Source organism: Nesoenas mayeri (genome assembly GCF_963082525.1).
Source record: "Nesoenas mayeri genome assembly, contig: SCAFFOLD_36, whole genome shotgun sequence".
NCBI lineage: Eukaryota > Metazoa > Chordata > Aves > Columbiformes > Columbidae > Nesoenas > Nesoenas mayeri.
Genome location: NW_027659963.1, coordinates 520582 through 544382, shown reverse-complemented (window position 1 = coordinate 544382; position 23801 = coordinate 520582). Strand labels below are relative to the sequence as shown.

The 23801-nt window shown below is 47.8% G+C and overlaps 1 protein-coding gene across 1 annotated transcript in view; it reads left to right on the top strand.

Moving 5' to 3' along the window:
- LOC308052529 (aurora kinase C-like) overlaps nt 1-23801 on the top strand; it is a gene marked incomplete at both ends in the record, with an annotated part of 74928 nt that overhangs the window by 13164 nt on the left and 37963 nt on the right. Inside the window, 1 exon segment of the mRNA XM_080364608.1 lies at nt 12501-12639. Within this exon segment, the coding sequence (XP_080220734.1) occupies nt 12501-12639 (139 nt within the window).

Here is a 23801-nt window from a genome sequence, read left to right as displayed (position 1 = left end):
CCACTCACTGAATACTTAAACCTTATCAATACAATCTATCAACACAATCTAATTAATCACTACTACTATATATATATACACATATGTACATATATACACAGGAGTAATTAATCTTAATCAGTGGACCATCCTTTAAAAAGTTCATTAAGTTCATTTTGTCACAGCAGCCTTCCAGGGCAGGAAAAATGGTACAAGTGTATCTCATGACCACTGTTTGTGGGTTAAAGACATCAACTTCGAAGAAGTTGTCAGGCGCCACTCGAAGAAGGCTAGCTCTGGTTTCATCATCACTGTCTTGATCTGAAAGACACTTATTAAATACTGTTAGTGTGGCAATTCGCATCCTGCAGTTCAGTATTGCATATTTTCACCTAAGCTCAAATCCCCTTGAGGTACACACCGAACTTCTCCATCCTTAAGCATCACCCACCAGGTGCTGCCAGGTCCCTGGGCAAAAACAATCCCAGTAATGGGCTTGCCTTTGCCTGAAGCAGGAGTAACCCAGACTGCCTTTCCTAACATGTTTTTCATGTGTACTACAGGGACTTTATCTCCTTCTACAGTCCATAGAATTTCTGATTGGGCAGGCCCAGCTCGATTGGTTGATCCCCTGGTGTTGACCAACCAAGTGGCTTTTGCTAAATGTGAATCCCAGTTTTTAAAGGTTCCACCACCAAGTGCCTTTAGTGTAGTTTTTAGCAAACCATTGTACCTTTCAATTTTCCCAGAGGCTGGTGCATGATATGGAATATGATATACCCACTCAATACCATGTTCTTTGGCCCAATTGTCTATAAGACTGTTCTTGAAATGAGTACCATTGTCTGATTCAATTCCTTCTGGCGTACTGTGTCGCCAAAAGATTTGCTTTTCAAGGCCCAAGACAGTATTTCGGGCTGTAGCATGAGGTACAGCATATGTTTCCAACCATCCAGTGGTTGCTTCCACCATTGTAAGCACATAACGCTTACCTTGACGTGTTTGTGGAAGTGTAATATAATCAATCTGCCAAGCTTCTCCATACTTATACTTTAACCATCGCCCCCCATACCATACAGGCTTTAACCGTTTTGCTTGTTTGATTTCGGCGCAAGTTTCACATTCAGGAATAACGTGTGAAATAGTGTCCATAGTTAAATCCACCCCTCGATCACGAGCCAATTTATACGTTGCTTCTCTACCTTGATGCCATGAAGCATCATGGGCCCACCGGGCTAGGAAAAGTTCACCTTTATGTTGCCAGTCCAAGTCCACCTCAGCTACTTTAATCTTAGCAGCTTGATCCGCTTGTTGGTTGTTTAGATGTTCCTCGGTGGCTCGACTTTTAGGCACATGAGCATCTACATGCCGAACTTTCACAGGCAGGCTCTCTAGCCGAGCAGCAATGTCTTGCCACAGTGTGGCAGCCCAAATGGGTTTACCTCTGCGCTGCCAGTTGCTTTTCTTCCACTGCTGTAGCCACCCCCACAAGGCATTTGCTACCATCCATGAGTCAGTATAGAGATAAAGTATTGGCCACTTCTCTTGTTCAGCAATGTCCAAAGCCAGCTGGATGGCTTTCACTTCTGCAAACTGACTCGATTCACCTTGTCCTTCAGTGGCTTCTGTAACTTGTCGTGTGGGACTCCACACAGCAGCTTTCCACCTTCGATGTTTTCCTACAAGACGACAGGATCCATCTGTGAACAGTGCATACTGCTTATCAGTCTCTGAAAGAGTATTATACGGTGGTGCTTCTTCAGCACGTTTTACTTCCTCCTCATCTGGAGACATCCCAAAGTCTTTGCTTTCTGGCCAGTCTGTAATCACTTCTAAGATTCCTGGATGGTTGGGACTTCCAATTTGAGCTCGTTGCGTGATCAATGCAATCCATTTACTCCACGTAACTTCAGTTGCATGATGTGGAGGGGGAACCGTCCCTTTGAACATCCAGCTCAGCACCGGCAGTCGAGGTGCCAGGAGGAGCTGTGCTTCAGTACCGATCACTTCTGAAGCAGCTCGAACTCCTTCATATGCTGCTAGTATCTCTTTTTCAGTTGGAGTCTAGTTGGCCTCAGATCCTTTGTATCCTCGACTCCAAAAACCTAAGGGTCGACCTCGGGTTTCTCCTGGTGCTTTCTGCCAGAGGCTTCAGGTAAGTCCATTATCTCCGGCTGCAGTGTAGAGCACATTTTTAACATCTAGTGCAGTCCGAACTGGTCCAAGGGCCATCGCATGAGTTATCTCACGCTTAATTTGTTCAAAGGCTTGTCGTTGTTCAGGGCCCCACTCAAATTGGTTCTTTTTTCGAGTCACTCGATAGAGAGGGCTCACAATCTGGCTGTAGTCAGGAATATGCATTCTCCAAAAACCTACAACGCCCAAGAAAGTCTGTGTCTCCTTTTTATTAGTAGGTGGAGACATTGCAGCAATTTTGTTGATCGCATCCATTGGGATCTGACGACGGCCATCTTGCCATTTTATTCCTAAAAACTGGATCTCTCTTGCAGGTCCCTTGACCTTGCTTTGTTTTATGGCAAAACCAGCATCCAAAAGAATCTGAATTATTCTCTCACCTTTCTCGAAGACTTCTTTCGCTGTGTCGCCCCATACGATGATGTCATCAATATATTGCAAGTGTTCTGGAGCTTTACCTTGCTCCAGCGTGGTCTGGATCAGTCCATGGCAGATGGTAGGACTGTGTTTCCACCCCTGGGGCAAGCGATTCCACGTGTACTGGACGCCTCTCCAGGTGAAAGCAAACTGCGGCCTGCACTCTGCTGCTACAGGAATAGAGAAAAATGCATTAGCAATGTCCATTGTAGCATACCACTTAGCTGCCTTTGACTCCAGTTCAAATTGCAGTTCTAGCATGTCAGGCACAGCAGCACTCAGTGGTGGTGTAACTTCATTCAGGCCACGATAGCCCACAGTTAGTCTCCACTCGTCACTAGACTTAGGCACCGGCCAGATTGGGCTGTTAAAAGGTGAGCGAGTCTTACTGATCACACCCTGGCTTTCCAATTGACGGATCAACTTCTGGATAGGAATCAAAGAGTCTCGATTGGTGCGATATTGCCGGCGATGCACCGTCGTGGTAGCAATTGGCACCTGCTGATCGTCAACCATCAGCAGTCCTACAACAGAAGGGTCATCTGAAAGACCAGGCAAATCAGACAGCTCTTCAATTTTCTCAGTGTCCACAGCTGCTATACCAAATGCCCACCTATACCCTTTTGGGTCCTTAAAATACCCTCTCTTGAGGTAGTCTATGCCAAGGATGCACGGAGCATCTGAACCAGTCACAATGGGACGCTTTTGCCAGTTTTTTCCAGTTAGGCTCATTTCAGCCTCTACAACAGTCAGTTCCTGGGATCCCCCAGTCACTCCAACAATATGGATGGATTGCGTTCCTTTATAATTAGAAGGAATTATTGTGCACTGAGCAGCAGTGTCCACTAAAGCTTTGTACTCCTGGGAGTGTGTTGTACCAGGCCATCGTATTTGTACAATCCAATAAACTCTGTTATCCCTTTCCTCCACCTGGTTGGAGGCAAGGCACCTCTAATTTCTGTTTTGCACAGTCTCTGGGTGTGAATTAGAGGTTCCTTCAAGAGCATCAGAATCTCTTCTGCTCCTTTTGTAAACTGGAGCAGCCACCTTCCTAGGAGTTTTTCCTTTGATTTCACGTACTCGTTCTTTGAGTTCTGAGATAGGTCTTCCATGCCACTTATTCATGTTTTCTCCCTGCTCATGTAGGAAGAACCACAGTGAACCTCTTTTTGTGGGCTGCCTCTGTCCTCTCTCTCGAGATTGGAAACGCCTTTTCCTAACAGCTGAAACATAGGTTTGTGCAGGTCGTGAATGGTATGTGTCTTCTCTGAGTTCTTTGATCTCTTGCAATAGCTTTTCAAACCGGTCATCAGATTTTTCACACAGTTTCTCCACAGCAGAGACACAAGCCCGTAGAGAACCAGCAAGGCTGTCCTCAAAGTCACGGAGCTGCTCAATCACTTCAGTAATATCTTGTCCACCTCTAGATGACCAGAGCATTCCTGCCAATGACTTAGCATATGCAAGTGATGCACTTTGTACAAATCTGCGCCACAGAGGTCGTGAACAATTGATTCTATCTGGGTCTGTTCTTTCTTGGCTGTTTGGTCCAAAATAGATGATCTCTCGCACAGCTAATTCTCTCAGGAATTGAATACCTTTCTCCATAGTATTCAATTTCCCTAACTTGGATATACAGTCTTCCTTGTAGGGAAATCTTACTTTCATAGCTGCCAGGAGTCGGGTCCAGAGAGTAGTGGCATTAGACTCTCTTGAAATTGCCCTATCAATGGTGGAATCTCTTGACAGAGATCCCAGCTGCCTGGCTTCACCACCTTCCAGTTCAATTGTATCTGCCCCATTGTCCCAGCATCGGAGCAGCCAGGTTAAAATATTCTCTCCTTCATAACGACTAAAGTCTTTTCGCAGATCTCTCAGCTCACCTGGAGAAAAGTACTGAGTGGTGGTCACTTCATCTCCTCCCTGTCCTGATGGTGCCCCTTGGGTTGATGTTGGCCCTGTGCCATCATCTGCTGCACGGGTAGTCTTTCTAGTGACTTTCTTACAACCAGCAACTGATGCTGATATGGGTTTACCATCATTTGATTCATTTCCAGAGTCTGAATGACTGTCACAGTGATCGCTATGGTTACAGCGGCAACAGTGCCCAGTGTGTGAAGAAGGGGGGGCTGCCTTTAAGGCTGCAGAATTATTGTTATCACTAGTGACCTTGGCAGAAGAACTCTACGGAGGAGCTGTAGCTTCAGCCTGCGAAGGCGTTGGGGGGGCAGCTTTCGCTGTTTTGCTCTTCCTCGAGCGGCCAGGAGTGCTTTTTGCTAAAGCTTCCGAAGACGCACCGCAAATCTCAGGACAACAAAGAGACGCAAACCTCCTGTTGAACGCCATTTCTCTTAACAGAAGCACAAACTGACACACATTCAGCAAACCAGATAACACCATCACAGTTCTATCAAAACTCCAAGGATATTCAAAGCTCTCTAAAACATTCGTGAATTGTCCTAGCGAAAAAACGAAAGTATTGTTAGTCAGCCTTTCTAAAGATTCGCTTGACCAATTAGCAAACACAGAGCCGTACTGCTCTTTAATCTCTCCTGGAGGCTTTTCAAGGTAAAGCAGAAGCGAGTAGAAATTCATTAGTGGCTGCAGTATAATGAAATAAACCAGTGACAAACCACACAGTATCATCATGGCCATTGTCCAGTTCCTTGTTGTTATATAATGAATACTTCGATTTAAAAAGAAAGCCCAACACAGATATGGAATCAGTGAGCACAATGTAGAAAATAACTGATACAACTTATGCCATAACATCTTTAAATCAGTGTAATTCACTTTGCTTTAATACCACTAAATAATATTCGAAGCAAACAGACGCGCGAGTATCACAACTCTATGAGTTGGCACCGTGCCAAGAAAATTGAAAGGTACGTCAGAGCAGTAGAAAAGCCAAAAATCTCCAGATTTACCCCTTCCTCTTGCCCCACGTTGGACGCCAATTATCTGTCGAGGTTTAAGATTGCGGGGTGACAATAAAACCCTGGCAGATGTATTCTTAACCCCCTCTTCCCCCCCACTTCCCCCTTTTTGCCCCTCCCTCTCCCCCCTTCCACTCAGGACAGGCGATCGGGAGGGAAAAAGAAGGACAGAGAGAAGAGAGTTGGAAAAAACTGAAGATGTTTTACTAATGCTACTGATAAGAATAGAGAAAATAATACAAAATATACAAAACCAATCTTGAAAGTCTCAGCAACTGCAGAGGCGGCACCCAAAATCCTGGATTAGACTCCACAGCCAACCAGAGCTGGGTTCAGTCTCTCACTAGGCCTCAGTTCGCAGGGACGACTAGCAAGGTCCGCTCCTAATGTCGGCCATAGGGAAAAAAGGAAAAAAGGGCCGAGATTCTCATGATCTCCCATTTTATATGAAGTATTCACATGAATGGAATGTTATACACAGTTGGTCAGCTGTTTCTCATCGCCCCTCTCGCGAGATGTCCATCCGTGCTTATCAATAAGTTTGCATTCCATTGCTAGGTTTACCAAAACATGTGTCTGGTTCTCCAGGAAAATGCAGTTAATATGAAGGCTGTAGCTGACAGGCAAAATTCACTGAAAGAGAAACTAGTTTTTAACAAAACCAGGACATTGGATCCACACCCCATCACTCCAGGAGGTTCATGGATCCACCAGGTTCATGGATGATTCCTGAGGACCATCCAAGTGTGGGCAGTGTAAGAGAGGAGCAGAGCAGGGTCAGCTCATGGGCCATGACTGAGTACAGCCACCCCAGCAGCAGCCGTTGCCCATCTCCCAGGCACAGCCATGCCCACAGCATGCAAATGGCACTGCCATACATGATTAGCCCAAGAGAGGCCTTTCCTCCTTCCATATTCCCAGGAAAATCTTCCTTCTGTTCCTCCTCCACCTGCAGACATCAACTGCTTTCCATTGCTGGGCTCAGACATGGCTGGAAGGGTTCACTGAAGCCATCAGCCATCTCATTGCTTCTCCCTGGCATGCCCTGACCTCTCCCACACCTACAATGGCCAATCACGGCTGCTCAGGCCTCCCGCTCTTCAGAAGACGCCTCGAGCTTCTTGGTTCTTGATGGTGTTTCTTATAAATGTCCTCACCCTCTCCAGAGTTCACGGTGAGCTTTCTTGTCCATAACAGCCCTTTATGACCATGTCTCACTAAATGGTTGTGTTTGTATGATCATTTGTGCAGAAAGGGCAGTCACAGGACAGCACCCAATATGTCAAAACTGATGCCGAGTGAAATGCCGTAAAGCCCCGACGAGTTCCCCCTGTGTCGGTGTCTCTCCTGGAAGGAGTCTGTCCCGAGAAGGGGATGCAGCTCCTGCCACTCTCTGCAGAGGCACATGAGCAGTGTCCATCACCTGGGGACACAAAGGGTGACGTTTGCCAGACCACCCTTCATCTGAACCACTTAGATGTGTGCTTGTGGATGAGGTATGGAGCCTTATAGTGCCAATACCTATTTAACTGTCATTGCCAGAGGGGCGACCACACATGCAGAGTACTATTTTACACGTATTTAAATATAAGCATGTTAAACTTTTATTTTTCTTCTTAAAACCCTCATTCCCAGACAAATTACGCAAACACTTGAAGGATTACTCATGTCTTTTAACATGATTATCCTCAGAAGGCCACCAGCTTTGCTTCTCAGGAAATGGGATCCAGAGTCCAAGGGCAGGATGGTTTGGGCTCTGTGCTGGGATCTGGAAACTGAAACGTGCTCCCATCTCCCAGCCCCCTGCCCTCCTGAGTGAGGGTGTGAGACATTCTGCCAGCGAGGGCTGAACTCACAGCCATGACCAGTATCTTATGTCCAACTGCAGCCAACGGTGTCCTGCCAGCTCGGGATTGGAGCTTCCATTGCTGGAGGTGTTTAAAAGATGTGGAGATGTGGCGATGAGGGATATGGTTTAGTTGTGGACTTGGCAGTGTTTCATTGACAGTTGGACTCCATGTTCTTAAGGGTCTTTTCCAGCCTAAATATTTCTATGATTATATGGTTCTATGTTGCTATGATTCCATGATTTAGGTTGGAACTATTCCAGTTCCCATCATTTCCAGCTTCCCTCAGAGGCAGCTGTTGTGTGGCACAACTGTCCTGGCTCTCCAGGCAGGTTGGGCACTGGGTTGGTGTTGGCATTAGGAGTTTTCCACTTCCTGGGATAAAAGACTGTTGAGCAGAGACAGTTGTAGAGGTTTGGGTCACAGGGGTTTGCAGCAATCCTGTCAAAATCTGAGCAGGATGAGCTTTGGAGCCCAGGGAGGACAGAGACATTCTCAAGGATGGTTTTGAACAGTGGCACTATCTATCACTAATAACAGCAACAGGGAACTCCTCATTCTTGGTTATGCTGCTGAACTAAAGGTCTTTAGTGTCCCTCCCAGCAGTCATTCTCACTTCTCAAAACTACATCTCAGTAGTTATCCTCTTGCATGAGTTTCTGGTTCCAGCCAGGCGGAGGAAAGGGATAACAGAGTTTACTGGATGGTACACATAAGATGGCCTGCTACAACACACTCCCAGGAGTACAAGGCTTTGGTGGACACTGCTGCTCAGTGCACAATAACTCCTTCAGACTGTAAGGCGACACAACTCATCAGTATTTTTGGAGTGACTTGGGGGATCCCAAGAGCTGACTGTTGTAGAGGCTGAAATGAGCCTAACTGGAAAAAAATGGCCAAAGCATCCCATTGTGACTGGCCCAGACGCTCCGTGCATTCTTGGCATAGACTACCTTAAGAGAGGGTATTTTAAGGACCCAAAAGGGTATAGGTGGGCATTTGGGACAGCAGCTATGGACACGGAGAGACTTGAAGAGCTGTCTGATTTGCCTGGTCTTTCAGATGACCCTTCTGTTGTAGGACTGCTGATGGTTGATGATCAGCAGGTGCCAGTTGCTAGCACAACGGTGCATCGTTGACAGTATCGCACCAGTCGGGACTCTAGGATTCCTATTCAGAAATTGATTCGTCAACTGGAAAGCCAGGGTGTGATCAGTAAGACTCGCTCACCTTTCAGTAGCCCAATTTGGCCAGTGTGCGAGTCCAGCGATGAGTGGAGATTAACTGTAGACTACTGTGGCCTGAAGGGCGAAGGGGGAAAAAGGGTGAAGGGAAACCTTCTCCCACGGTTTTGATTGTCTCCCCACGATCAGACCACGACAAAAACAGAGAATCAGTGCGGTGAGGCTGTAGAGTGGCCCTTGGCTTGTCCTGCCAACAAGCTCTGAATGCGGATTCTTGCAGGTGTAGCGGAGCAGGCAGCAGCGTCTCTGAGCAAAGCTCTGGGGGACAGGGTCCTGTGTGCTGGGCACAGCTTCCCTCGCCATTCTCTGCTCCCTCCTCTGTCACGCAGGGGCTGCCCCACGCCGCGCACAGCCAGTCCCAGCCGGGCCCGGAGGTGGGTGTGTCCATGGCAACCGCCCGGGCTCTGTGACGTCATAACCAGAGCCATTGTGACACGGGGGTCCCCGCCCTGACCGTGGGGGTATTTAAGGAGCAGCTTCTCAGGAGGCAGCAGCTTCTCAGGAGCAGCAGCTTCTCAGGAGCAGCAGCTTCTCAGGAGGCAGCAGCTCCCCTGGGTGCTCGCCGCAGCTCTGTGGTAGACGAGACCCAAGATGCCCATTGACGAGGAGGCGTATGCCCACTCCCAGCCCCCCGTGCTCCATAGGCCACAGGGGAGGGTCGGGACAGGGCAGGAGGGAGAGGCCGACGACGCGGCTCTGTGGGACACAGCCCTGCGCATCGTCAGTGAGGCCATGCGCAGGGCTGTGGCTGAGGTCGTGGCAGCTGGCCAGGAACCGGAGGAACAGCAGAACCTGGCCCAGAGCATGGACTTGCAAGACAAGAACAGCAAAGAGGGGTGCCAAGGCGGAGACACCATCCACAGCACCTGGATCAAGCCCTCGGTCCAGGAGCACCTCCAGGACGCCCCTGCAGGTCCCCAGGAGGGGCCTGGCTTGACCAGCTGCACAGACACAGAGGTGGCAGCAGAGGCAGAGCGCCCGGCACCTGCCCAGCACAGCCCCACAGAGGACGATGTGGCTCTGGCAGACATTGTGGAGTACATCGTCAGTGAGGCCGTGCGCAGGGCTGAGGCTGAGGTCCAGGGACCTGGCCAGCAACCGGTGGAACAGCAGCACCGGGCCCAATGCACGGACGTTCCAGTGACAACACCAGCACCCGCAGGACCTGAAGCCGTTGAAGCTCACTTGGCTGGAGAGGATGAGGAACAGGCCAGCACAGCCCCTCTCGTCCCAGCTACAGAGGAGGAAGAAGAGAACACGGTTTCTCCAATGCCTGCGGGACATGGAGGAGAGACCAGCGCAGACATGGCCTGCCCAGCGCAGGGCCCAGCTCCACGGCGACGGCCTTCCCGGTTCAGGAGGGCGCTGCGGGCTCTGCGCAGGGCTTTCCGCTGCAGCTGCACCGCGGGACAGCAAGAGGAGTAGAGCCCGGCTGCCAGCGCCACGCGGGTGCCTGGACATGCGGCTGGTCCTGAGCCTGTGCAGCGTCCAGAGGGAGCGTCTGAGGGTGCCACGCCAGGGATGGGTGCATGCACGGTGACAGCAACGTTCACCTGCCCTGAGGACGTGGTGCTGCCAGCCTCTGCTCGGCCTTGGATTGTTTTCAGAAATCAATAAAGCCCATTAAAAAAAAAATGACAGTTTTCCCCCTGTGCTCATCTGTTTCTGCTCCACCTCGGGACAAAGAAGGCTGCAGGAAATCTCTGTCCTCGGGGTGTCCCGGCATTGGTTGCGGGAAGCCCTGGGCTGGTGCTGCCGCAAGCCGGCAGTTCGGCTGGATCCCCCTCAGGCTCCCTTCCCACCCGCCTGTCTCCAATTCCAGTCCAGGACTTGGAACATTTGAGATCTGTTGCTGACTTGGCCTGGTGGACCTGCACCGTACGGCATCCCTTTCATCTCATAAGGAACCTCCCCATTGCAAGGGTGTTTCGGAGCACCTACATGAGCTGATACAGGCGAGACCGTCCAAGCCCACATGTGGTCCCTCACCTCCACCGAGGGTCTTCCAAGTCAGGACGAGCCGGCTGCTCGCTCCCTTGCTGGAAATCTGAGCCATGATCCATCTCTGCACAAGGCTTCCAGCATCACGAGAGCACGTTCAGGCCTGAGACACCGGGGAGGAGCGCTGCAAGCAGTGCTGGTCTTGAGAAGAAATCCACCCGCTCAGAGCTTCGTCTCAGATGCGAGTTATTCTGCACTGGGTTTCTGGGGCCCAAAAATGGAGGGAGGCTCAGGTATAAACCCCGTCAGCCAAGAGCCGCAGCAGCTGTTGATCCCTGCGTGGCGCATTGCAAACCAGCCATGGCTGCTGCATGCCCCGGGCTGCAGCCTTCGCAGCATCCTCCTCTTCCCCAGCACCCCCGTGCACTGCACAGAACCAGAGCTGATTGCAATGACTGGGGCAGCACCGGGCAGCAGCAGCATCTCTCTCCCCAGCCTCCAGCTGCCCAGTTGCCCTGCGGGGAATTTCTGCCTGGGAAGGGCAGAGTTGTATTGCGATCGGCCGGGGGCTCAGGACAAAGCACAGCACCGCCACGTCCCCGGAGCAGAGCCCTTCTTTTCCTGCCTTGGACCGGTGTATTCCTCCTGCTCACAGCGCGGTCCTTCTCTGGGATAAGGTGACGCCAGCACTTTCAGGGAAATTGGAACTTCATGATGGAGTGGACGTGAAACTACGTCACTTCATGAAAAGCCAAAGGAGTAAAACTGACATGGAACAAAGCGAGTAACTTGCCACAGCTGTCCAACCTGCGCTCCTCAGGCAGGACGCGACCGGCGACATGTTCTGGTGCTGTGCCGGGGCTGTGCCGCAACAAGTCAGTTGGGGCCGTGGCCAGAAAGGTAGTGATGTACATCTAGATATACCCACATCGTCTTGTGGGAAGCATCTGTTTCCTCGGCACGATTTGGAACACTTTTGACACACGGGACTTGCTGGGCCCTAAATCACAGCAGCGTTGACTCCTCTAAGCCTCCCAGTTCCAATTCAGCAGGTGCCCAGTTCAAGGTGTTGACACAGCAATGTGTACTTCTCTTTAATCTGTATTATATGTTCTCTCTGAAGTCAACACGTCCTTCCTAGGAGCAATCTGGGTCCCAGTGTAGGCTACGAAGCCATTGGACTTGTTGACAGTAAATGATCAAGAGTGATTTGCCAACAGGAGGAGTTCTTGCTAAAGTAACAGCAAAAGCCATGCTGAAAAATGCAAGGGAGCAATCAGGGAGTGCTGGAGTCGTGCTCGGGAGCTGTGTCCGTGCGTGAAGGTTTATGTGTCTCGCTGGGTAGTGCCCAGAGAGTTGGTCTGATCACACTGCAGAGCTCCAGGAGACATCAGTCCGTTTGCTTTCTTTCCTACACCAAGCTTTAGAGGCTGGTTTTGATAGTCAAATGGGATTGAAACGTAACGTTCCTCCAAGAAGGCCTTGGGTAACTCATTTCCCAAAATTCAGACTTCTTTTCCCAGGGAGGCTGAATTTCCTCCATAGCAATCAAATGATCAGGTTGTGCACAGAAGAGCTGCTGTGGTTCTAAGCGTCTTTATTTTGTCTAGGCTGCCTTAAAGAAGCAGCTGTTCTGCCTTTTGCTTTTGGTGATGGAAGTCGGGAACGGCCAGCGCTGTGCTTCATGTCAGGACGGTTTCATTCTCGTTTTATTGAAACTTAACTTTTGCCAGATGCAACTCCAAGAAAACGCCTCAGCCTCTTCCAGGGCCCTGCTCTTTAGTCCGCTCTCAACATCACCGGCAAAGAGCTGCTGCTTCTCTTCTGCACTGGATGTTTGGACATCTCTTTGCTAGAGGGACAAAGTCCCTTCGATCAAGAGGCTGAAGCAGAAGCTTCAGAAATTGTCATTCCTCCAAGTTTTCCCCCTGTGCCTCGAGTTCCAAAGCAAAGAGAAGGGCATGGCGATGGTGCCATTTTCTACCTCAGGGATAAAATTGTGGCAGGAATCGTAGTATGGAACATCTTCTACAGGATGCCTATTGCCGGCAAGTCAGCGCAGGACTGGTGTGCTGAACAGTGAGTCTTGCTTAGATTGGGGATTTTCTTGTGGAGAAAATCCATCTGCCCATTTAAAATGATGAAAAAGAAATGGAGATGCTCTGTGTGTGTTGGTACGATACTTGCAAGAAACTTGTAGGTTGGTTGTGCTTTAGTTGTTAGCGGTGCAGGTCAGAGCGGCTTCACAGTATCACAGTATGTTTGGGATTGGAAGGGACCTCAAAAGATCATCTAGTCCAATCCCCCTGCTGGAGCAGGAACGCCCAGGTGAGGTCGCACAGGAACACGTCCAGGCGGGTTGGAATGTCTCCAGAGAAGGAGACTCCACCACCCCCCTGGGCAGCCTGTTCCAGTGCTCTGTCACCCTCACTGAGAAGAAGTTTTTTCTCAAATTTAAGTGGAACCTCTTGTGTTCCAGCTTGATCCCATTACCCCTTGTCCTATCATTGTTTGCCACCGAGAAGAGCCTGGCTTCATCCTCGTGGCACTCTCCCTTTATGCATTTGTAAGCATTAATAAGGTCACCCCTCAGTCTCCTCTTCTCCAAACTAAAGAGCCCCAGCTCCCTCAGCCGTTCTTCATAAGGGAGGTGCTCCACTCCCTTAATCATCTTTGTTGCCCTATGCTGGACCTCCTCCAGCAGTTCCCCGTCCTTCTGGAACCGAGGGGCCCAGAACTGGACACAATATTCCAGATGGGGTCTCACCAGGGCAGAGTAGAGGGGAAGGAGGACCTCTCTGACCTACTAACCACCCCCCTTGTAATACACCCCAGGATGCCATTGGCCTTCCTGGCCACAAGGGCACAGTGCTGGCTCATGGTCATCCTGTTGTCCACCAGGACCCCCAGGTCCCTTTCCCCTACACTGCTCTCTAATAAGTAAGTTCCCAACCTATACCGGAACCTGGGGCTGTTCCTGCCCAGATGCAGGACTCTACACTTGCCCTTGTTGAATTTCATCAGGTTATTCCCCGCCCAACTCTCCAGCCTGTCCAGGTCCTGCTGGATGGCAGCACAGCCTTCTGGCGTGTCAGCCACTCCTCCTAGCTTAGTGTCATCAGCAAACTTGCTGATAGTACACTCTATTCCCTCGTCCAAATCGTTAATGAATATATTGAATAATACTGGCCCCAGTACTGACCCCTGAGGCACTCCACTAGATACTGGCCTCCAACTAGACTCCGCACCATTGACTGCCACTCTCTGGCTTCTCTCCTTCAGCCAGTTTGCAACCTTGCAACCCACCTCACTAGTCTATTGTCCAGACCACACCTCCTCAACTTAGCTGTGAGGATGCTGTGGGAGACTGTGTCAAAGGCTCTACTGAAGTCAAGGTAGACCACATCCACTGCTCTGCCATCATTCATCCACCTTGTTACATTCTCATAAAAGGCTTTGAGGTTGGTCAAGCATGACTTACCCTTGGTGAAGCCATGCTGACTGCCCTGTGGGAAACTGCAGCGGGTCTGTGGAATCCTTGACAGAAAATATGAGAGTAGAGATCAGCCTTGAGATATTAAGATTTACCCTTGAGGAGGATGGGAGTAAAGGAGTATCCGGAGAGAGGAGAGATGTACCCGTGAGAGAGAAGGGGATAGAAGAATAACATGGATGATAGAAAAATTAACCAATGAGATGTTAGTGCTGTAACTTGTAACTAATAGTGAAAAGACACATGAACTGGCAGAATTGTATAAAAATGCACTTGTAGCAATAAATGGCATCTATTACTTTCATCTTGAAAGAATTTGGTCCATGTCGCTTGTCCGTTTCAACCGCGACATGTGGTGACCCCGACGTGATCCTACCTGAAGAGGATCTCGCCTAACAAGGTGACAGCGAAAAGCTGTGAACAGCCGAAGAGCTGTGGAGACGGAGCCCGGTACAGCTGATAAGAACAGCCCAGGAGAGCTGCCGAAGATCCGGATCGATTGAAAAGACACCTCGCGAAGGAGGAGGTGAGCTACCGGGAACATGGGGGGAAACTTATCTAAAGAAGAGGGTACTATATTATCTACATGGAAGCTGCTTCTGAAGAAGCAGGATGTTAGCCTTCTGGAATTGACTTTAAGAAAAATGTTACTATGGGGCAAAGCACAAGGTTTAGAGGTTAATCCTGTGACAGCATTTAGTGTATCACAATGGATGGACTTGGGAGATAAATTGTTTGATAGTGCTACCCAAGGGTCCAAGGAAGCAACTGAACTGTTAACGATGTGGCGCTTGTTGTTAGATACTCTGAAAGAGTTAAAACAGCAACAGGCAGAGGCAGCTGAGGGGGATGGTATTCTTGACTCTTCTGGGCCAAATTCGGAGGAAAAAGCAAGATTAAGTACTACCCCGACCCCCCTTGTTACTAAAGATTCGTCAAAACTGCCCAAATCCATATTATCTGACATGGACAAGGATCCGCAGCACTTTCTTGGAAAGTTAAAAGGAATAAAGGAGAAGCGCACGTATGTGTGGCCCCGAGATCAGAAAAAAACTATGAAAGAGTCGTATACATATGTGTGGCCCCGAGATCGGTTAAAAGCTATGAAAGACTCACATGAAAAAACAGCGTTATGGTCTCGGGAGGGGCCCTCAGAGAACCAGTCGGAGCACCAGTCAGAGCGGTGCGTTCGGCCGACCACTCCGCTGTCATCAATTACGGCTCAAACCTCTCCTCTGTCATCAGCAACCGCGGTTCCACCGTCTGCGTCACCGCCATTGATCACAGTTCACCCCTCTGCCCCGCCGCTATCAGTCGCGGAAGAAAAAAAAAAAATGGACATTTTTTTTTCCTGTCCCCCCTTGCCTGGAGATTTAGGTGGGGAGGACCCCCCCGTGATGAGCCAGACCAAGCCAAATAACGTAATTCCTACAGATTTGGGGCCCTCCAACCTGCCCCCTTCTCCCTCCCACACTGAATTCCTGAGGGTGAGGGTAGAGTTTCAGAGCGTAAACCGAACTTACCAAAAAGCTGGGATTTACCCCCAGTTTCGATTACAGTTAAACCACGGGACCCTGTGCGTTTCTGGAAGAGACACTATACAGGCACGATAACTTTCTGAAATCCTGAAGCAGTCAACAGACCTCACATATCAAGCTGTGATGGGGGTGCCTGGGATCAGCAGTGCAGCCAAATCATTTACAACTGTTAATCGGGGTCCCAGTGAGAATTACATGCAATTTATTGACCATCTTCAAGAGGCTATCAGTAAGCAGGTTGAAAACTTATGAGCTAAGGAAGCATTGGTGTTGAAATTAGCAGTAGAGAATGCTCATGTTTGCTATCTGCGAGTTTTACAGTACATATTATGCGTTTCTGTGTATTGCCTCTCTGAAAATCAAGCACCTTGTCAGGAATGTGAGTTAAGTGCGCTGCAAAACTCTCTCCCTACTTTTCCCAGTCATGCTGCAAGAAGCACCCCTCCCTCCCTCCCCCTTCTCAAGGTTTTTACTTGTAAGATGGGGTCAGGGATAATTGTTTTCAGTTGTGTTCCTAAAAATCAGTATTGGGAGGTGTTTTAAAACTTAGGAAAGCACTCAGAATTATAAGGAAGGAATATCTTGTTAAATATTGAAATCAGTGTTCGCTGCTGTTTACATTAAATAATTGGTAAAAGTGTCTGGAGAATAGAATTTTGTTGCAATTAATGTTGGTTTTAGGGTGAGAAGAGCAGGACAAAATAAATCTCTCCAAGAGATCATTAGATCATTACAGACAGTTTTACAGCTGGAACGGTTTGAACGTCAACAAGCTGAGAGAGAGTTAACTGATAACACACAGGTCACAGTAAACTTGCTAAAGTCTGCAAGATGCTTTCCTCATTAACCTGTTTTCTTTGTGGGTATCGGTTTACGCATGTTGTAATTTTGGTAGGTCTTTGTTATATGGTACGATAACTTCACAGTCTGTCAAATCATGAGAATTCATTAACTCAAAATGTGCGTTTTGTGATAATACAGAAGATCATGAGTAATTTAGTTCTTTACTGTGTGAATGTGATGGTAAATTTTGTGTGTAGTAGCTGTTATTTTTTTTTTCTCTAGCATGCTAGCTTTATTCCAGCATTCAGACTTGCGCAACTCTGTGACAGGCTGTGTCTCCTCTCGGTGTGCTGGATTTGGTTTTTCCGTATGCACATCATGTAAAGAATCCTGGTTTTGGAATAGCAGCTGTAGCGCACCAGATGAGACACTAAAACAATAACAAAAGAAAACAAAAAAAGGCCTTGCCCAGTCTGGCTCGGCGGGTGCCGATGGGTTTCAGCGCGCAACTGACTTTTTTTGTCAGGGAGACCCAGAGGTACCTCCACCTGGCTGAGCAGTGAGCGACCCAAAGGTGCAATATAAAAAATTGAGATATTGTCTTAAATTGGTGTAACTGTGATCCATCTGCGTATTTGAACTTGGTATATGGTTTTCATATCTGAGCTCAGTATTTTAGTTTGCATATTCATATTTGGTACCAAAAGAATCTTGTTTGGGGAGATAATTAAAAAATGGAAACCGGTTCCACTGCTAAAATTCCACCTTGCTCCCCCTTAGGATGCATCCTTACACATTAGAGTAATTGCTTATATTGTTAGAAAAGTATTTAAATTGTTAAAATGCTATGATAGCTGTGAATTTGGAAGAGGTTGTATTTAAAAGTTGCTAGAATATTAACTGATTTAGATGTAGGAAAATAGAATAATGGATTTATGTTTATTATACTGGTTTATACTGTTTTTTGACATCTCTAAATTGTAACAGGTAAATGGAGCTAAGGAATGTAACTATTGCTGAGCTACTTGAAATTGCATATAAAGTGTATTATGGTTGGAATGAAATGGGAAAACAAAACAGCAAAATATCCCAGGCCTGTGTGCAGCTCATTGTAACTGAGGAGTTTACCAGAGCCTCCCAGCCTCCCACTTTGTACCAGTATACCAGCTGCATGACCTTGACTATATCTGAACTGCAGGAAGAAGAGAACGAAAAAAAATGGAGAAACCTGTTTTTCCCGCTGCTAAGCGGAGAAAGGGGGGCTTTACTCCCCCCGCTCTGTCCTTTTTTTTTTTTTTTTTTCCCTGAAGTATTGTCATCCATTTTTGTTGTGGCACTGTGTTGTTTTTCGGCTTTGAATCAGGGGTTGTTGGTGTTTATTTTTGCTTCTGTCTTGTTTCCTAGGTTTTGGCACATTTGGGAAAAAGAGCTCATAATTTTACCTCCTTGCTGAAGTCAGTCTTTTCACACTGGTCAGCTTTGGGGGGTCACAGTGTTCAGTGCTTCTCTGGGTCAGACTGGTACTGATTTGAGTGTGGAGTGGAGCCAGATTGGTTTGATGTGGAGTTCAACCTGCTGTGTTTTCATGCTGGGCTGTACGTCTTGCCATCTCAGATAGGGGCGAGAGGGAAGTTTTATTCCCCCCCGCGCCCCTCCTCCAAGCAATGTTACTGCTAGAGAGCTGTGATACTGCATGAAGGAGTCTGAGGGTGAAATTTAAAGGCATCACCAGTGGATGCATAGTTCTAATGAAACTGGAAAATTAAACCAAAAATTTGTTAATAGACTTATTCTGTGGTAATTAGTTGTAAGTGACTTCTTAGTAAATTCACCATGCTAGTTTTTGAGGTCATGAGAGAGAACAAAAGAAAAGCCGTTTTTTGAGACCAATGGAATGCCAAATTTGGAACAAAGTTTAAATACATGAACTCTTATAGTTGTTAGAAACTCTTATACCTCTCTTAGGTTAAGATTCGTTAAGTAAATTGTAAGCTCAAATAACGTTTTCTGAGACTTCTGTTTATTTGCATGGCCTGCAAGAAGCTGCTTGGATGGCGCAGATCTGCTTGTCTCCAAGGAAATTTCAGATGCTGTATTTCCACTAGTATTAACAGCCAATGTTTCGATAAAGCAAATACTACACTGATAGATCTGAAACGGGACTTTGATCTGGTAAGGGAAAACAATATCCAATAAATATGACAGCCAAAATGGAGTTGGAAACTTTGAGGAATAAATTTATGACAACCTAACAGGTTGACTGTATTTGACTGGACTTGCAGATTTGTCTATTTATGGCAACAACATAGAAACAACCTGTGGCTATTGTGGGACAGTATGATGAGATTGCTAGCAAACTGATATACTGATTGTTATATACCAATTATCACTTTACTCAAGAAAATGCAGGGAATTAATTTAAGTTTCAATAGACCATGATCCTTTTGTCATATATGTACCATTTGTGAAATTTAATTTTGATTTTTTTATTTGTAATCTATGTCTCTATAAATTGCACTAGCTGGTTTTCTTAACACCACAGCTTTTGGCATGTATTTGGTCTGATCCTACATACTTGCAAAGTTTTTGTCGATGGTTCTGGGCAGTCTCATAAAGCTGTAGTGGTTTAGTGTGAAGATAACAATTGGCATCATTCTGAAAAAATTTTTGAAGGTTCAACCCAATTAGCAGAACTTGGCACAGCTTTAAATTACTTAGAGCTTTTTAAGGAGGAACCTCTAAATTTGATTTGTGATTCTGAGTACGTAGTCAAGGTTCAATGCACATATCTGCTTTTGAACTGTGTTTTTTTGTTTTGGTTTTGTTCTTTTTTAAAACAAAAAGGGGGGAGAAGTAGGGAAAACACCACAAAACCAATTGTCAAAAGCATTGTATGTGATTAAATACTTTGCAAGTATGACCCAAAATCATGCTAAATCAGAAGGAACCTACATTAGTTATGGTCAAATCACTAGTCAATGGAAAAGGCCACATCAATTGATAACCTGGGGGAGAGGTTCTGCTTGTGTCTTTTCAGATCAAGGGCCGCAATGGTTGCTGGCGCAAAACGTGAAACCTGTGCTATCTTCCTGACAATGATTGTTGCAGCTGCTGTGTTTTGAATGCCCGCACAGACAAAGACTAACATGTGGAGTACTTTAGCCAACATGACTGACCAGGACTCCATATGCCTGGCTATGGCATCCCAGAAAACCCGTTCCACACATGCTTGGTTGGCATCCTCCTTGATGACTACAGCAGCATCACACAATTGTTTCAAAATAATGGTTGATGCAGAGGCATTGCAACAAACTGTAATAATACTAACATGGCACTTTGGATTAACTGTCTCCCGGAAACAGACACTGAACCACAGGAACTGGAATTGCTGGGATCTGTGCCCATGGACGCTTGTATCCAGCTGGTTTATGAAAAGTGCCAGGACAATATGCTAAAGCATGAATGGATAAGACTGCAAAATGTTAATGCTACCATTGGTGACTATAGAAATGAAACTCGATGGTGTAATGCCTCGCAGAAGAATCCAAGGGTTGTCATTGATAATGTGGAACAGCGACCCCAAAACCTCCTGTATGGTGTGTTCTTGATTTGTGGAGATAGAGCCTGACCAGGAATTCCTTCTAATGCTGTTGGAGGACTGTGTATTTTGGGACTATTAACTCTCTTAACGCCCAATGTATCTATGATAGTAAATCACAGAAGAGTAAGATGAGAAAAACAGCTTTTGCGTGTATAAGAGTCAAAATGTGATGATAATGTAGATTTTTGGGGATCAAAGTTAAGGGTTTTAGGATCTCTTGTATCTGGTGTTGGCACAGCTAAAAGCTTTAAACATTTTAGAAAATTAGGATGCTGGCTAGTTAAGCAAACTAACAGAACTTAAAAGGCTTTAAGTGGACTTTTGTTAGATGTAGATTCTGTAAGACACGCCACACGGCAGAGTAGAGCCACGATAGATTTTTGTTATTAGCTCAAGGACATGGGTGTGAAGATTTTGATGGGATTTGTTAAATAAATTGCTTAGTGGTTGAGAGTTTTTAGGATGGTTGTTATCAGTAGTGAAAACAGGACTGATCATTTTGATGATTGTTGTGGTTGTGTTACTAATGTTGCCATGCATGATTTCTCTGCTGCAAAGGGCCCTGCAGTGGACAATGAGGGCAGCATTTTTAGCACAAATTAAAAAAGGGGGAATTGTGGGAAACTGCAGCGGGTCTGTGGAATCCTTGACAGAAAATATGAGAGTAGAGATCAGCCTTGAGATATTAAGATTTACCCTTGAGGAGGATGGGAGTAAAGAAGTATCCGGAGAGAGGAGAGATGTACCCGTGAGAGAGAAGGGGATAGAAGAATAACATGGATGATAGAAAAATTAACCAATGAGATGTTAGTGCTGTAACTTGTAACCAATAGTGAAAAGACACATGAACTGGCAGAATTGTATAAAAATGCACTTGTAGCAATAAATGGCATCTATTACTTTCATCTTGAAAGAATTTGGTCCATGTCGCTTGTCCGTCTCAACCGCGACACTGCCCCTAATAACCCTCTTATCCTTGATATGCCTTGAGATGGCACCAAGGACAAGCTGTTCCATTACTTTCCCAGGGACAGAGGTGAGGCTGACCGGTCTATAATTACCCGTGTCCTCCTTCCTGCCCTTTTTGAAGACTGCAGTGACATTTGCTTTCCTCCAATCCTCAGGCACCTCTCCCGTTTCCCAAGACTTGGCAAAGATGATGGAGAGCAGTCCAGCAATGACTCCAGCCAGCTCCCTCAGCACCTGCGGATGCATCCCATCTGGACCCATGGATTTATGGATGTCCAGACTGTTTAATTGCTCCCTAACCCAGTCCTCCTCGACTAAAGCAAGCTCCTCCATTGACCTGGCTTCATCTGGGGTCTCAGGGGTACAGGGCTCCCCAGGACAGCCTCCGGCAGAGTAGACAGAGACAAAGAAGGCATTCAGTAATTCTGCCTTCTCTGTATCTTCTGCCACCAGGGCACCCACCCCATTCCTCAGTGGGCCTACATTGTCTCTGGTATTAGTTTTATCTGCTATGTATTTGAAAAAGTTCTTTTTGCTGTCCTTGACCCCTCTCTCCAGCTGTCATTCTAAGGAGGCCTTGGCTATCCTAGCTGCCTTCCTACATCCTCTAACAGCAGCCTTATATTCCTCCCAAGTGGCCAGCTCCTGCTTCCATGACCTGTAAACTCGCCTCTTCTGCTTGAGCATACCCAACAGATCCCTATTGAACCACGCAGGCCTCCTGGCGCTCTTCCTTGACTTCCTACGTGTGGGGATGCTCTGATCCTGAGCGTGGAAGAAGCAATCTCTGAATGCAATCCAGCTCTCTTGGGCCTCTTTTCCTTCAGGCAGTCTTGCCCATGGGATTTCCCCCCGCAGTTGCTTGAAAAGGCCAAAGTTAGCCCTGCTACAGCTCAGGGTTGCAATTCTACTCACTATTCTGTTCCTGCCACACAAGATGCTGAACTCCACCATCTCGTGGTCACTGCAACCCAGGCAGCCCTCAACCTTTACTGCTTCAACCAGACCCTCCTTGTTAGTGAGGATGAGGTCCAGCAGTGCACCTCTCCTAGTCGGCTCCTCCACCATCTGCATGAGGAAGTTCTCATCAAGGCATTGGAGGAACCTCCTGGCCTGTGGCTGGCTGGCTGAATGGTCCTTCCAGCAAACATCAGGGAAGTTAAAATCACCCAAAACACCCAGGGCCTGTGACTGCGAGGCCACTCTCAGCTGCCCATAGAAGGCCTCATCAACTTCCTCAGCCTGATCTGGTGGCCTGTAACAGACGCCCACAACAGTGTCACCCCTGCCAGCCTGCCCCTTGATCCTGACCCATGCACTCTCAACTCGCTCGTCATCCACTCCTGGGCAGAATGTAGTACATTGTAGTTGCTCTCTCACATAGAGAGCAACTCCACCACCACGCCTGGCCGGCCTGTCTTTCCTGAAAAGGGCATAGCCATCCACGACCACATTCCCGTCATGTGAACTGTCCCACCATGTTTCTGTAATTGCCACCAGATCATAATCTCCCGACCGATCACAGGATTCTGACTCCTCCTGCTTATTCCCCAGGCTGCGCGCATTGGTGTACAGGCATTTCAAGGAGCGAGCAGAGCACACCGATTTCTCCCTAGGGGCACAGGAGGCCACCCGGTCCTCATCAGTTTTAGAATGCTGCCCAACTGGGACAAGCCCAGCTACAAACCCATCCCCCTTCGAGCCTAGTTTAAAGCTTTCCAAATGAGCCCAGCTAATTCCTGCCCCAGCATCCTTTTGCCCCTGCGAGATAAACCTTTCCCGCATGCATGACACTGTCCGGACTGGTGTCTTATAAAACCAACCATTATCAAAAAATCCAAAGCCCTGCCTGTAGCACCAGTCTTGGAGCCAACCATTTAGAGACTGAATTTTCCTTTTCCATCCCACATCATCACTTGAAGATGGAAAGAGTGAAGAGAAGATCACTTGAGCCCCTGAGTCTTTCACCATCCTCCCCAAGACCTTGAAATCGTTCTTCATTGCCCTCAGACTACGGGAAGCAGCTTCCTCCCCGTCTGCCTGGAAGACCAGCAGCGGGTAGTAGTCTGTTGGGTGCACCAGTTTGGGGAGCTGTCTAGCGATATCCTTGATCCGGGCTCCAGGTAGACTACAAACTTCCCTACGATGAGGGTCAACTCTGCATATTGGACCCTCTGTTCCTTTCAGACGGGAATTTCCTATGACAATCACCCTTCTTTCTTTCTTATCAGAGGCAGTCTTAAGTTGTGACGTCAAGCACCTCTTCCTATGGGATCTTGTAGGCAGGCTTGGCACTGCCTCCTCACCTACCTCTTCTTCCAGATCCAGGGCTTCAAAGCTATCACGGAGGGGCACCTGGGGAGACAAAGCAGGCAGGAAGGGCGGCTGCCCGTGACACTGACCCGGAATACGCTTCCAACGCTCGTCGTCTTTTAGGTCCCCTACCTCTGCCCGACAGCAACAAGGGTGGGGCCGTCTCAGGACTTCGGCCTCTGTCCGAGAGGGCAGGAGGTCCATCTCCTTTTGGGGGGTACCTCCCTGGGACCTTTCCGACTGGCACGTCAGGGTGTTACTCCACCAGTCCATGTCCCTTTCAAACTCCCTGATGGTCCTCAGCGTCTCAACCTCCTCCTTAAGTTTCATAACCATGTGGAGCAGACCTTGCACCTGCTCACACCTCACACAGGTGGAGTGCTGGCCTCCCTGCCCCGGCAGCAGCAGGCTCTGGCACTCCCTGCAGATGGAGACTGGAACAGCCACCATTCGGGACAGAACCTCAGTCTGCGTAGCCACAGTCTGTTTGGGACAAACTCTCCTCCTGGAGGCGACCATGGTCGTCAGCAGTCTGGGATGCTGG